This window comes from Octodon degus, unplaced genomic scaffold, assembly GCF_000260255.1.
Source record: "Octodon degus isolate 3935 unplaced genomic scaffold, OctDeg1.0 scaffold00010, whole genome shotgun sequence".
NCBI classification, from domain to species: Eukaryota; Metazoa; Chordata; class Mammalia; order Rodentia; family Octodontidae; genus Octodon; species Octodon degus.
In genome coordinates, this window is record NW_004524586.1 from 5,222,949 (window position 1) to 5,238,467 (window position 15,519).

At 45.8% G+C, this 15,519-nt stretch overlaps 2 protein-coding genes across 2 annotated transcripts in view; one reads left to right on the forward strand and one right to left on the reverse strand.

The window, feature by feature from the left end:
• Morn4 (MORN repeat containing 4) overlaps nt 1-13,079 on the reverse strand; it is a 26,444-nt gene extending 13,365 nt beyond the window's left edge. The window contains exons 1-3 of the mRNA XM_004625518.2: nt 13,069-13,079; nt 9,563-9,567; nt 6,600-6,603 (exon numbers count right to left, since the gene is read on the reverse strand). The gene's annotated coding sequence lies outside the window, so the exon portion shown is untranslated. The remainder of the gene's footprint in view (nt 1-6,599; nt 6,604-9,562; nt 9,568-13,068) is intronic.
• Pi4k2a (phosphatidylinositol 4-kinase type 2 alpha) overlaps nt 5,339-15,519 on the forward strand; it is a 38,508-nt gene continuing 28,327 nt past the window's right edge. The window contains exon 1 of the mRNA XM_004625519.3: nt 5,339-5,881. Within this exon, the coding sequence (XP_004625576.1) occupies nt 5,447-5,881 (435 nt within the window). The 5' untranslated portion in view covers nt 5,339-5,446. The remainder of the gene's footprint in view (nt 5,882-15,519) is intronic.

The following is a 15,519-nucleotide window of genomic DNA, read 5'->3' on the forward strand; positions in this document are numbered from 1 at the left end:
AGGACCTAGGGCCCGCGTGGCCGTCCTCGGTGACCGTCCCCTCTGCGACCTCCTGCCCCGCCGGCGGGCGCCATCCCGGCGGCCGCGCTGGGCACAGTTCCCGCTGCCCATTGGCTGTTACCTGGGCAACCGGGAGCATCGCCGCTCCCCATTGGGTCGGGCCGCCGTGGCGCCATCTTTGTGCGGGGCGAAGCGTTCCCAGCGCCTCGGCCGAATAGCGGGGAGGGTGGGGCAGAGCCTGGAGCCCCGCGTGTGCGAGCCCCCCAGCCGGGGGACTCCGGCCTCGCCCACCTAGGAGCCGCGGAGAAGCCCGTGTCAACCCCAGACGAAACCAGGCTCGCTTCCTCAGCCTCCGCGCCTGCTTGCCCGGGAGGCGAGTCCTTGCGGTGGTTGGTTGTCCCCGCCCCTGAGTTTTACGACAGAATTGAAATCCAGTTTTAAAGGTGCAGATGTAACGCGCTGGGCCGGGCAACTGCTCGTTCATAACCTTGCTCTAAACACTGATAGCAGGACACTTTTGTATATTTTATAGGTATGTGTGTTGTCGCGAGACAGAAAATTTGGGTTTAAATACAGTCCCAAAATTGAAGCAAATCTTCCCGGATGCTGTGCTTCCCAGGCTGAGAATGCGTGTGTACTTACTGAGCTGCAAAGGTGCAGCTTCATGCGAGCTCCGTTGGGCTGGAAAAGCCACGCTCGCTGGCGTCCTGGGATGTGCTGCCTGCTACATATTCGTGGAACAACCGAAGGCTCTATTCAGAGAAGACAAGTGCTAGAGCAAAGCACATTGCTTTTCTGAATTGACATTTCTTCATCTGCAGACTAGAAGTGCTGGTGGTGATGAAGGCTCCCGGGGCTTGTCGAAGGACCTAGTGTAGGATAAATGGGGGTTTAAAGTTAAAGGTTTAATTTTTTTTTTTTTTCCCAGAGTTTCTCTATGTAAAGCAGATTAGCTGTGTAGTCCAGGTTGGCCTTCAACTCACGACGATCTTCCTGCCTCAGGTTCCCAAGTGCTGGGATTACAGGCATGTGCCACAATGTTCAGTTCAAAGTATTTTTTTTTTTTTTTTTTTTTAACCGGGGATTGAACTCAGGGCCTTGCGCTTGCCGGGGAAGCGCTTATTCCACTGAGCCATCTCCCCGGCCCCTTCAAATTATTTTAAAAGACATGGATTCTTTTTATATTCCATCTCTGCCACTAATGGTGTGTGATTTAGAGCAAGTTATTGAGCTTTTTACTCTGTAAAATGAGATTGGAGCAGCAGACTGTAAGATGCAATCTGGTGCTAAAACTGAGTGGTGATATGTGAAGCAATGTGGTATTAGCTATCGATATAATTTCATTCACTGAGGGGAGATAGCTCGACGGTCTAAAGCGTCTTCCTGGCAAGCACAACGACCCAGGTTCAATCCCCGATACTGCATGCTGTGCCAGCTCTGGAACTCCGGGCATGGTGGCGCTGGTACATGCCTGTAATCCCAGTGCAGGGGAGATTGAGACAGAGGGATCACTATGAGTCTGAGCTGCATAGTGAGAAGCTGTACCAAATAAATAAGTAGAAGATTAAAAAATAATTTCATTCATTAAGAGAATGGAATGTCAAGGAAATAGATCTTATTGGAATGGACATATATATTAGAAAATATGAAGAAGTAGGTTAAATATATTGGATGAGGCCAAATTTTGAAGAGATCTGAAAATTAGGGAGATGATACAGTATGCAAAATGTAGTGTCTAGCCAGGCCTGGTGGCACATGCCTGTGATTCCCACAACTTGAAAGGTTGAGGCAGGAGGATTACTGTGAGTTCGAGGCTAGCCTGGGCCACAAAGTAAGTTCTAAGCCATCCTTAACTGCATAGTGAAACACTGCCTCAAAAACACACACAGGGGCCGGGGAGATGGCTCAGTGGAATAAGCGCTTCCCTGGCAAGCGCAAGGGCCTGAGTTCAATCCCCGGTTCTGCAAAAAAAAAAAAAAAACCACACACACAAAGTAGTTCCTAAAAGGATAGGCAAAGTGATAGTGACAGAAAGTGGAAGAGAGGCCACCAGGTGTTGTGGGCAGAAAGGAGGAAGTTCCTGACTTATTGCTTAATGGATACAAATTTCTTGGGAATAATGAAAATGTTTTGGGTCAAGTGGCTCTACAACATTATGAATATATTTGTTGAAGTGTATGCTTATGAATAGCTAGTGATAAATTATATATATTTTATAGTAATAAAAAGTACTTTCTGCTGTGCAGAGGGATAATTCCAGCTATTTAGGAGGCTGAGGCATGAGAATCATAGATGTGATACTTAGCTTGGGCAACTTAGACTCTGTCTTTATGTAAGTTAGTTAGCAAATAAATACATAAATAAATAGAGCTGGGGATGTAACTCAGTGGTAGAGCTTCAATCCCCAGTGGGAGCCCCCACCATGTAGTTTCTTGTCTAGGAATGACATTATGAAAACATATTTTGAGAACGTTAATCTGGCACTTAACCCACAGTTGTTTGAAGAGACTGGAAGCAGAGAAACTCCAAATTGGTGTGGCATCAGTGGAGATGAAAGAAAGGGGTGATTGTGAGACATTTCATTGGAATATTTAATAAGAAGCAATATACTATAGTTTTGAAAGGATGGAGCCAATTTGTCAAAACTTCACTGCTACTTAGCCGCTGAATGACTATGGGTAAGTTATTTTACATCTCTAGGCCTCAGTTTTCAGTATATTTTTTTTAAATTTATTTATTTATGTGTGTGTGTGTGTGTGTGTGTGTGTGTGTGTGAGTGTGGCCAGCTCAGCCCACCAGGGGGCGGGGCTGGCTGGCATGTGGTGCTGGGGGATTGAACCGCGGTCCCTGTGCTTTGCTAAGCTTGTTCTAAGTAGGTGCTTTAGACCACTGAGCCATCTCACCAGCCCCAGTTTTCAGGATTGTAGGAACTGTAATGCCAGTTACATGAGTTAACGCACTGAAAACAATGCCTGTCATAGTCTCAGCGGTTAGTAAGTTCTGTCTCTTCATATGTAATAGGCAATGCAGTGACTTTCTTTCCAGTAAAAGGAAAATAAAGTTCTAAGGTACAGACTAAAATTCTGAGGGAGTTTCCAGTAGAGAAAAACCTCAGAATTCCAGGGTGAATTCCAAATCTGGTGGCTTTCACTGGTCGTAATCGTAATTTGAAGCTCATAGGATAAGCATACATAATATGAAGGATGTCAAGAAATCATGTCTGTGGCTGTGGCCCGTACGACAGAAGAGGGAAGGCATCACTTGGTTATTTGATGACTGAGCAGGAAAATGGAATGTGTGTGTTGTAACCGAAAGGAGCTACTGAAGCCAGCACGGTGTGCACACTTCTATCCCCAGCACTCAAAAGCCCAGCCTGGCTACACAGCAAGATCCTGTCTCAAACAAAGGCAATATGGACTTTTGCCTATAATTGTTTATTTGGTTGGAAAGTTTGACATCCCCATACAAGGAACAGTAGTTCTTTGAATTTAATATTCCCAGTTAGTTGTGACAATAATTTGACTTCAGAAAAAAATGATTGTGGGGGCTGGTGAGATGGCTCAGTGGTCTAAAGCACCTACTTAGAACAAGCTTAGCAAAGCACAGGGACCGCGGTTCAATCCCCAGCACCAGATGCCAGCCAGCCCCGCCCCCTGGTAGGCTGAGCTGGCCACACACACACACACACACATAAATAAAATTAAAAAAAAAATGATTGTGAAATATTGTTGACTGGTCATCTTTTGGGAAAACTCGTACCTCTAGTCTGCTGGGCACTTCAAGAACAAAACCAACATTAACAATAACCTCCCTGGGTGTGGTGGTGTGCTCCTGTGGTGCCACCATTCAGGAGCCCAAGGCAGGAGGATCACTGAAAGTTTGGGCCCAGCCTGGGTAGCCAGTGAGCTCAAAGCCAGCCTGGATTGCATAGGGAGACCCTGTCTCAACAGAACAAAACAAAACCCTTTGGCAGTGATAAAAGGCTAATAATCGTTGAATTTTTTTATGCATTAAGTACTATGCTACCTGCTTTACATATAGATTTTTATTTAATCAAGTGAGTTAGGGATGCTTCTTCCTATTTTATTGGTAAGAAAACTGAAGCCTTGAGAGATTAAGGAACTCTAAAATAACAATTGTAGAGCTGAAATTCAAACTCAAATCTCTCTGATTTCCAAGCCCATGTTTTAACTAATATGCCCTACACTTTAGAAGGTAGTGTTCAGTGAGGCCCTGAATCTCATCCTCCAAAAAAAAAAAAGTGTGCATTTTAATTATTTCAACTAACCATGCACCCTCCTTCAGTGCCACCCATTTTTATCCGTGTTTCTCCGAGGTGCCTGGGCTGGGAGTAGGTTGACACCGCATCACCTCCCTGCTCCACGAGTGTTCTCCAAAGCTCCCGGTGGCCCTTCACAGGCCGGACGCCCTCAGGTTGGCGCTCCAGTTCCAGGGAGCCCGACCTAACGCCGCTTCCGCCAGCCGGGCAGGTGGCTGCCTGCCTCCTCCAGTTCTATCCTTCCTTTTCCTTTCCTCCAGCAGCCCTTTCTGCGTCACGCGCCTTTCTCGTGCCCCTTTCCTCCGTGTTTAATTACACATTTCATTTGCTCCGTAACTCATGGCACAGGCCCCGGTGACGCCTTCGTTGACTCTCCTAAAGCGGTGAACCCCCATCAGGGAGTTTTAGGCAGCATGGTTGGCTTTCTCTCATTCTGTCTCACCAAGCTGGGCCCTCAGCTGGAGAGCAGGGTTATATATCTGTACTCTTTTCCACCATTAAAAAATGTACTGAGCATTTTACTGTGTTTAGACGCGAAACTTTTATAGTGGTGTATAATGTCGTGGATGCCTACCTTGCATCTCGCGGGAACGTGCCTTACCTCAATTAACACGCATTGAACAACTGGGCCAACTTGTATGTGTGCTACAAGAGGGCTGTTTATTTATATTTATTTATTTATAAACCCAGAAGGTTACTTGTTTCACTGCTGTCTCTAGCATTTAGAACACAGCAGGTAAACGATACAAAGACGCGCTTTCTTCCAGCTTCACGGCCGGCTCATAGTAGGCGCTCAATTCTCGCGTTGCGGTTTTGCAGGCGCCCGGGACCTGTCAGCCAATTGCAAGTTAGGGGCGGAGCGGAGCTGGTTAGGGGCAGAGGGCGTGCCTGACTCCGGGTTAGTTTGAGAGCATGCGCAGTCTCCGTAGAAGGTGACGGGAGGCAAGAGCGGAGGCCGCGATTGCGTAGGGCGGGTTCTGATTGGCTACTGTTCACGCGAGAGGGGCCGTGCCTACTCGTCGCCTAGTAAACAGGACAGGCTAGGGGCGGGGCCAAGGAGACGCGCTGCCTGGTTGGCTGGGTGGGAGGTGGGGGGTGCCGCGGATTGGTTCCGGCCGCCAGCTCTGCTGTGTAGCTCGCCGGGTCCCCAAGCCGGCGGCCTCAGGGATGGACGAGACGAGCCCACTAGTGTCCCCCGAGCGGGCCCAACCCCCAGAGTACACCTTCCCGTCGGGCTCCGGCGTTCACTTCCCGCAGGTTCCGGGGGGCGCAGTCCGCGTGGCGGCGGCGGCCGGCTCCGGCCCCTCTCCGCCGGGCTCTCCGGGCCACGACCGCGAGCGGCAGCCGCTGCTGGACCGGGCCAGGGGCGCGGCGGCCCAGGGCCAGACCCACACTGTGGCAGCCCAGGCCCAAGCGCTGGCCGCCCAGGCTGCGGCGGCAGTGCACGCCGCGCAGGCCTCCCGCGAGCGGAACGAGTTCCCCGAGGATCCGGAGTTCGAGGCGGTGGTGCGGCAGGCAGAGGTGGCCATCGAGCGCTGCATCTTCCCCGAGCGCATCTACCAGGGCTCCAGCGGAAGCTACTTCGTCAAGGACCTTCAGGGGGTGAGCGCGGGTGTGAGATCCGGGCGCGGGGCGGCGTGGGTGGACTGCAAGGTGCAGAAGATGAAAACTTCACAGGGCCGGTTCTTAGCAGGATTTGGGGATGAGAGGGGAAGCTGTGGAGTGAAGAAATAAATCAGAACCCTTTTGGTGGGGGAGGCTTAGGCGGAAAATGAAAAGAGGAAATTGACCAGATACAGGCCCGGGGCCAGCTGGGGTGAGGCGATCTGCCTCTGGACAGATCGCTTTCTGGTAGGTTCCTCAGCTTTAAACTACTGGTATTACTCTGTGGCCATTAGCCTACATACAGATTTGAGGCTTTCAGTCTATTCTCTCTTTTTAGACCCACGTTGCGCATCGCTGTTCTGGAGGATGGCTGACCCATCTGAGGATTCAGGTCCAGCCTCCTGTGGGGGTGTCTCCTGCCTAGGTCCTAGGTTTCTTATTGACCGGCCGTGGTGACAGCGTGGGTGGACTCGCAGTTTCATCTGTTCTGGTTATTGCCCACTCTTGGGAAAAGGTTCAAGTCATTTTCCCTGCCTTTGTAGAATGCAGACTTTTAGAAGCACAGGCTGTTGTCTTTCATAGAACCATCTCCCTCCACTATCAGCATCTTGTTTTTCAACTAAGGTGGAATTTTACTGACCTCCTTCCTCCTTGAAGATTTGTTTTGTTTTGATACCCGCAATTGAACTCAAGACCTTCAGGACTTTGCCAGGACCTTGCTTCCCAGGCAGGCACTTTTCTTATTCCGATGAGCCATCTCCCTGGCCCCTCCTTGAGTGTGTATAGGGAGATAAGGATAAGATAGGATATGGAATGACGAGAGAGGCAGAAGTGACCAATTTTGAGAATTGCAGAAGGTTGCTTTTGACCCACTAAAGATATGATTGTATAGGGCCAGGGATAGAGCTCAGTGGCATAAGCACCTGCCTGGCAAGCTTAAGGTCCTGAGTTCTATCCCTGGTACTGCAGGAAAAAAAAAAAAAAAAAAAGATGATTATAAGAGCAGAGGGTCAAGAAATATGAAATATGGTCTGGGCATGATGGTAATGCCTGAAATTCCAGCACTTGGAAGGCTGAGGCAGGAGGACTGCAGTGGCTTCAAGGCAACCTAGGCTATACAGTCAGTTCAAGACCAGCCTGAACTGAATAGCAAGACTCTATCTCAGAAAACAAAAACAAACTAAAAGATGAAGTTTTCATTAACTGTTTTTTTTTTTTTTTCTTTCTTTCTTTCCTTCTTTCTTTCTTTTTCTTCTGGTATCAGGAATTGAACTCAGAATCTTGCTCTTACCAGGCAGGCTCTGTGCCACTGAGCTATATCCCAGGCTAAGTTTTCAGATGTGGTGGAAATGGTTCATAGAAAAACTACATTATTATCATACTTATTAACATGATGGTGATGAGCAAGGTGTGATGTAGCTCAGTGAGGGCTAGTGCCCAATCCCCAGTACTGCAAAAATCAATAGACACAACCAGAGAACATTTCTAGGATTTTCTTTCTAGTTTTTTTGAGGCAGCATCCCACCGTGTATTTCAAGCAGTTAGTTGAACACAGTATGTAGCAAAGGCTGGCCTTGAACTAATTCTCCTGCCTCTTAGCCTTCTCAGTGTTGGGATCCCAGGGGTGCTCCATCACACCTGACTCGGCATTTCTCCCGTCCATTCTGTTTACGTAAACTGGGTTGAGAAAGGTTTGAGAGTAATTCTTTCCAAGATTGCAAGTAAAGGAGTTTTAAAGTACAAAGAAACCCATCATTTCTAGAAGCAAAGAAAAGCATTGTATTTTATATTTCTTTCTTTTTTTTTTTTTGTAGAACCAGAGAGAAAGGCATTTTATTTTATTTTATTTATTTTTTTGGCGGAACCGGGGATTGAACTCAGGCCCTTGCGCTTAAGGCATTGTATTTTTTTTTTTTTAACATTTATTTATTTATTTAGTGTGTGTGTGTGTGTGTGTGTGTGTGTGTGGCCAGCTCAGCCCACCAGGGGGCGGGGCTGGCTGGCATGTGGTGCTGGGGGATTGAACCATGGTCCCTGTGCTTTGCCAAACTTGTTCCAAGTAGGTGCTTTAGACCACTGAGCCATCTCTCCAGCCCCAGGCGTTGCATTTTAAATGTCAGTCAAATGCTTTTTATCTTTTTAAAAATTATTTATTTGGTATAGGGTCTTGCTACTCAGCTCAGACTCAGTGATCCTCCTCTCTCACCCTCCCCAGCCCTGGGATTATAGGCCTGTGCCGCTATGCCCAGTTTCTGGTGGGCATAACATGCCCAGGGTTCCAGGGCCGGCATGTACTGGGGATTGAACCTGGTCCTTTTGCTTGCCAGGCAGGCCCTTAGACTGCCAAGCTATCTCCCCAGCCCATTTTCATCTTTTTTGAGAACAGAATGAGATTGAATCAAGATATGAGCTTGTTGGCCAATATAAGAAAGGACTAAGGTTATCTTTGATAGGTTCAGGAGGAGGAGGGAGGCTTTTTTTTCTTTCATGACACTGTTATAGCATCCTTGGAAGTGTGTCAGGTCAGTTGAGAATTGATCTAGTGCTCTGACAGGTGAGAGTAATAGGATCTCTCAGTCTCCCTGGCGGGTAGAGTGCCACCACTTCCGTATATACACAGAGAATGACAGTTTTTGGTGATATTCAGTAGCTGGGTCTCTGAATTGTACTATCTACTATTCTTTGTTAAAGGGGAGTTGAAACATGCATGGCTCACCCAAGCTTATTCCTGTCCCCACTGTGGACAGTCCTAAAGGTGTAGAGGATTAGTATGGCCTGCGTGCTCACAGTGGTTGGTACTACTGTTTTTGACCCTGCTCTAAGTGTATTTATTTTATTTAACAGATACATACACACAACACTTACTATATGCCAGATGCTTTACAAGTAGTAACTCTTAACCTTTCTCAGAGGTGGGTACTATTTCTGTCTTCTTAGGTGACACCACAGAAGCACACAGTATGACTCATTTGTCCAGGCTCTTGGAGGTAGTAGTAAGCGGTAGAACTAGGCGTGTTGGCTCTGGAGGTCATGGTCCTAGCTACAGCACTCTGCTGTTTCAGAGTTAGGCAGTCATTTGAATTTCTAGATTCTGTTCTTAGCGACTGTATTGACTATGGTATTGGGTGCCTGTAATCCCAGCACTTGGGAGACTGAGGCAGGAGGACCACCACAAGCTGGAGGCTACCCTAGACTATATAGTGAGTTCAAGGCCATCCTGAGACCCTGTCTCTGAAGTAAAATAAAATAAAATTGACTATGTGACAGATAATTTAAAATAATAATGACTTGAGAACAGGTTCATTTGTCTCATGTAAAGGAAGTCAAAAGCTGTCTGGGCTGATGTGGCCTTTCAGTTTTTCTTGGGTGCAGGTTCCTTCCATGCAGTATTTAGCTGTCATTAGTGTGTGGCTTCTACTTCATGCTCTTCAGCATGGCTGTTTAAGCTATGGGCATCTTGTCTGCTTTTTTCAGTCAGTTGAAAGAAGGAAAAAGAGAAGACGGCTTATGCCCACATCCTGTAGGGCCTTTCCAAGAAGTTGCACCAGACTTTCCCACCTACATCCCCATGTCTAAAAGTTAGCTGCAGTAGTGTTTAGGAACTGTAATTTTTCTCTGGCTCAGCTAAAAGCCAGAAATCTGGTGTCCAGGGAAGAAGGGGAAAAGGACTGGGAGAACCAGCACTTTCTGTGGTAGCTACTTTTGAAACTCATTTCAAAAGATTATTCCATGTTCTCATTTAGGATGGATCTGCCACAGGATGAGCAGTTGAGGGCCTGGAGCTGGAAAGTGCCAGATTAGAAGTCATGGTGGAATCCAGGCGTGGTGGCACAAGGCTGTAATTACACGTCTTTGGGAAGTTTAGGCTGGAGGATGTATAGTTCGAGACCAGCCTGGTCAACTTAGCGAGGCTGTCTTACAGTGTAAAGTCCGAAAGGGCTGGGCGCATGGTTCACTGCAGAGGCCATTGGTCCAGTCCTCTAAGCACCTTTAAAAAGTCATAGTGAAGCGAGCTCACATTTCCCTTGTTCATTTACACTCTTGTATTTCAGGTCTTCAGTTTACTTAATTACAGGCTGACTCTCTCTCTCTCCCTCCCTCCCACCCTCCCTTCCTCCTTCCCTCTATCTCTCCTCCCCTCCTCCCTCCCTTGCTCCCTCCCTTCCTTCTGCATTTTCTCTTTCATGTGGCCAGTAATAGCACATTCATATTGGCAGGAATCACAGAGTAGCATGCTACCTACTAGTTCTAAGAGGATTAAGTGAGATGATATTACTGTGTGTGCCAAGCTGCCGGTTCCATAAACTCGAAGAATGAAGTATGAACCAAGGGATGAGGTTACGGGGATTTTATTTGAAATAAGAGCAGCTCCTGGATTTCCAGGAGGAGTTTTGAGTTGGTGGCCACATGATCTCTCAGTCCAGTATTAATTACTATATAGATAAGCAGAGCACAGGAATTGCTCAGTTGTTTAGGGGCTATCACTGGTGGCTCTGCAGCTTTAAAATGACTAATTTGATTGTTTCCTTTACAGAAACAGATTTTAAAGCAAATCTGGTTTTTGCATTTTAATTTTCTCAGAACTCAAGAGCTTAGCAGAGAGTGGCTGCAACTTCCTTTAGTGGGGAGTGGGGGCTGCATTCTGTATTGCCTGAAGAAAAGTCATGTTTAAAATTTTTTTTTTTAAATGTATTTGGTACACAGTCTCAGTATGCAGCTTGGACTCGTACTGATCCTCCTGTTTTCAGCCTCCCCAGTGCTGAAATTACAGGAGTGCGTCACCGTACCAGGTCTCAGCAGCCGGCTCAGTGAGCCCTGGGCGGGGGCGGGCAGGGCATGAGTACCAGCATTGAGCCCAGGTGTGCTTGTCGAAGCAGGCCCTTCTTTTGATTCTTGTGAGTATGGCTGGTCCCCCTGTCTCAGGTCCCCTTCTCCTAGCTAGATGCCTTACTTGTAAGCTAAATAAACTGTTTTCTACAAGAGCAATCATATGTGAAGGACTCTCACATAGTTCTGGGGCTTAATGGAAGCTCATTCATAGTTTTTTGTTTTGCTATTTTTGAATTATAAATCTATTGATCTCCGGATTAGGTTTTCTTATTTGTTTTTGTTGTTGTTTTGGGGTTTTTTATTTTTTATTTTTGGTACCAGGGATTGAACATGGGACCTTGTGCTTGCCAGGCAGGTGCTTATGCTACTAAGCTATATCCCTGGCCTCTGGGTTAGGCTTTCTTGGATGTGTGACATTGAACAGGACAAAAGTAGTGTGATTTTGAGAAGATGCTTTCATAATCATGGAGAGTAGCATCTAATTTAGTAGTGTTGTTATTGCGTCATAGTATCAGTGACAGAGTTTGTAAGGACACTGCCCACAGCTGGCCTGGCGGCACTCAGGCCAGAGATCCTAGAACTTTGGGAGGCTGGAGAATTACAGGTTTGAGCCCTGCCTGGGCACCTTAGTGCTTTTTTTTTTTTTAATTATTTATTTATTTATTTATTTATTTATTTGTGTGTGTGTGTGGCCAGCTCAGCCCACCAGGGGGTGGGGCTGGCTGGCTTGTGGTGCTGGGGGATTGAACCGCGGTCCCTGTGCTTTGTTGAGCTTGTTCTAAGTAGGTGCTTTAGACCACTGAGCCACCTCACCAGCCCCAAGCACCTTAGTGCTTTAGCCACCTCCGTCTCAAAATTGTAAGAAAATATGGCAGTGATGATGGGGAGTTGAGGGCTATGATTCAGTGCGGAAGCCGTGTAATCCCTAGTCCTGGGGGCGAAATGCCCACTTATTCTCTGAACTTGGCCTCTTCCCAGCGGTTTTCAACCTTTTAAATATACTTTATCCCCCAACAGTTTTTGTAACATAAAATTGTTACAATTTTTCTTTTTTGGCACACTGGGAATCAAACTCAGTATTTTGCACTTAGCTAGGCAGGTGCTTATGCAGCTGAATTATATCCTCTGCCCAAATTTTTTTTTTTTTTTGCGGGACCAGGGATTGAACTCAGACCCTTGCGCGTGCCAGGGAAGCACTTATTCTACTGAGCCATCTCCCCGGCCCCCCAAAATTGTTATAATATTGAACATACTTCTTCCAACTCCCTCTACCCTCTAAGAAGCTCTTACAACTTTCCACTTAGTTGAGGACCACCCTGGTGGCCATCGCCAAATAAAAATCTCATAGTAGAATTCTTTTATGAAAATTTTTTCTGGTGAAACAGAACAAGTCCGGGCATTCTAGACAGACATAGGCCTGGAGATTTAAAGCATTAAGCTCCCGCCTGCTACAAGGCGTTGTCCCAGGCTGCAGGGTGTAAAAGGTAAGGCAGATCGGACGGCGGTGGGGTGGGAAAAGAAATACAGTCAAAATCTCGTTCACTACATTTTGAGTGTTTGGGCCCCATCTTTTTTTGGAGTTTAATATATTTAGAGTAGTACGTTCTTTCCTTTTGTAAGCGTTTATGTGTAAATGAGTTTTTTCTACCTATATAGCTACCAGGCACTGCTTTTTCCCAACATTCTATAATATGGAATACAGCATTTCTTGCAGGGTGGCCCAGGGACCCCTACAAGTTTCTTTTGGGGGGATCTAGAAGTAAAAAATATTTTCATAATAATTTTAAGAATTTATTTGCTTATTTCACTCTCATTTCCTTATTAATATACAGTGGAGATTTCCGGAGATCACGTGCTGTGTGATTTTGAAACAGACTGAATATTAAGGAAGATGTGAGAAAGCCGTTGTCCTCTGTGAAGCCTGACATCAAAGGCAGTTGCAAAAATGTGAAATGATACCAAAATGTTTTTGAAAAGTTTTCATAAAAACATTTTATTTATATTAATTATGTAATGAATTTATTTTTATTATTAAGTGAATTAAATAGTTCTAACATTTCACTTTTAATTTTGAATACCACAAATATAGTTTATTTATTTATTTATTTCTGTATTTTAGGGAAAGGGTCTACGGGGTGTTCAGGGTCTCACTACTAGATCAGACTCATAGTGATTCTCCTGTTTACAGCCTCCCAAGAGCTGGGATTACAGGCACGCGCCACCGCGCCCAGGCTCACCCGGGGGCGGGGCCAGCATGGCAGGCCCAGGGATGGAACCCGGTCCCTGTGCTAGCTTGCAGTGTTTGGCTGCCCCCCCCCCTTTTTTTTTTTTTTTTACTTATCTGTGTTTATTACCTCTTAAAGCAGAACCACAAATATAGCTTTTACCCACAGAAACAAAAGCTTTCTGGATTTTTAACAATTTTTAAGACTTAAAGGGAATCTTGAGATCAAAAAAGTTTGAGAACCACCCACTTTATATATGAAACTTAAAAAAATTATTAAAGATCTTGCCTGTCTATTTCACTGTGCAATGTGAGTGGTACACTTACATTATCTTAAATTACGATTCCTAGAGAAACTACCCCCCTTCTTGCTGCGGTGCCCAGGCTGGTCTCAAACTTCGGCGTTGGAGCAGTCTTCTTGGGGCAGCTTTGCTGGAAGCTGAGGCTACAGGTTTGCCACTGCTCCAGCTCCAGGACCTTTTCCGTAGCATAATAACCTCCTCCTCCTCCTCCTCCTCCTCCTCCTCAGTACTGCACAGATAGGGGAAGCGCTTAGGTTCCGTAATTGATTGTGGATCCTGACACCACCCAGGGAGGAGCCTTTTGCTTCCTTGTGCAGTTGTTTTCATCCCCAGCACCATGGACTGCTACTACTAAAGCTATCTACTTTGGCCCTTTTATGAAACAAAGATTAGCGGGTGGGTGTTAAGGAAAAGTGTCTTAAAATATTGGCACCAAACTGAAATGTTCTCCCAGATTTAATAAAGGAATTGACAGTCTATTGAAGAAGAGAAAGGATAATGAGAAAAATGAAGCTGCCGTTTTCTTTCTCAGCTGAATGCTGGTAGTTGTGTTTCTAATTTGAGTCGTTTTGGAGTTCTTTATGAACGAGGAGAATATTCTTGATTACTCAGTAACATAGTTGCGCTTATGACGTGAACATTAGCTTTGGGAATTTGGCCAGAGGCTGTTTTATGTCCCTGGCCAGGAAGCCCACTGGGTGCTGGCGCACTGTGTGGTAGAAGTTAGGTCCTGGCAAATGTTCAGGGGATTGGGTTGAGCTGGGCCTACGTTTCGTCATGAAGGGCGTGGGGCTCCGAATGCCCTTCCGTTCCTCCATTTTGCCTACCTTCCCATTCCCTCATTTATCTAGTCCACGCAGTATTCTTTAATGCAACTCCTGTATGACGGAGATAACCGTAATTTTTAATGCCTTTAAAGACTCAATGAAATGCTGATTCTCCTTATAATGGAAAGAAGTTGAGAAGTATGAGAAGTCAGTCTGTAAATGATGTTTGGCTGCAGTCTTGGCCTCCAAGTTCTGCTTTCCTGAAGTGGGAATATTTAAGCCTTAGCCCTGATATTTTTTAGCCCCTGCTTACTGTAGCAAAAATGTCTTGGTCTGGCTTTTTACTCATTTATTTATTTATTTATTTGGTTGGTACAGGGTCTTACTATGCAGCTTGGACTCATAGTGAGCCGAGCCTCCTGTCTCGGCACTGTCTCATTTTTTAGAGTACCAGATTGCTGAACTCCACGCTGTGCCCCGTCTCACCGTCCAGCTCTGAGATGCTCTTCTGGTTGTCCTACAGGATCCAGAGGTTGCAGGGGACTCGCCAGTTGTACTCTGAATCAGGAGGCTGATTTGGTGCTGCTGCTTTGTCCGGAGGCTGGGGTTGCAGGCAGGCGAGTGGACACAGCAACAGACCGCTGCTGAGCTGGTGGCACACACTTGTAGTTTCAGGGCTCGGGAGGTGAGACAGGAAGATTGCTGCAAGTTTGAGGCAGCCCGGGCCACGTAGTGCATTCAAGGCCAGTCTGAACTGTGTGGTGAGACCCTGTCTCAAAAAACCAAAAACCAAGACAAAACAAAATAGAAAAGGAGACTGCTGACTCCTCTTGCTAACCACTTTGGATATGAAAGTAATTATGGAGACTTAGGGTGTGAATATATACTTTTCTCAATAAATAAGTTTGTTTTTAAGAATAAATTGACTAAGAAGAATATATGCAGTGTATTATTTGTTGAAACTGTACTTCCGATTTGATTTGAAACTGTCTTATTGCTGTTTATCAATAAAACTTTGAAAAAAAAAGAATAAATTGACTAAGAAGAATATATGCAGTGTATTATTTGTTGAAACTGTACTTCCGATTTGATTTGAAACTGTCTTATTGCTGTTTATCAATAAAACTTTGAAAAAAAAAGAATAAATTGATTCTTTTTGTAGCGTGGATAAGAGTTCTGCATTTTTCTTGCCTTCTCAAATCTCTATAAGACTTTTTAAAGGAACTGGCCTAAAGATCGGCCAGTTGAGATTGGACCAGTTTCTTCTATGAGTATGCACTTACTGGGGGCAGGTGGGCGTGTATTGTCTGTTTTGACCCTGCCATTCCTCAGGAAGTGATACCCACAGGGCAATGTCTTATGACCAGATGAGCTTCAGCTGGCAATGGGTGAGCGCAGAAGGACAGTCATATGATACAAAGATGAATCATTTAGTTAGCGTATTTGCTTTTCTTCCCTTGAATAAACAGTTTGAGGACTGGAGATATGTGTGAAACAACTTTCCCTGGCAGA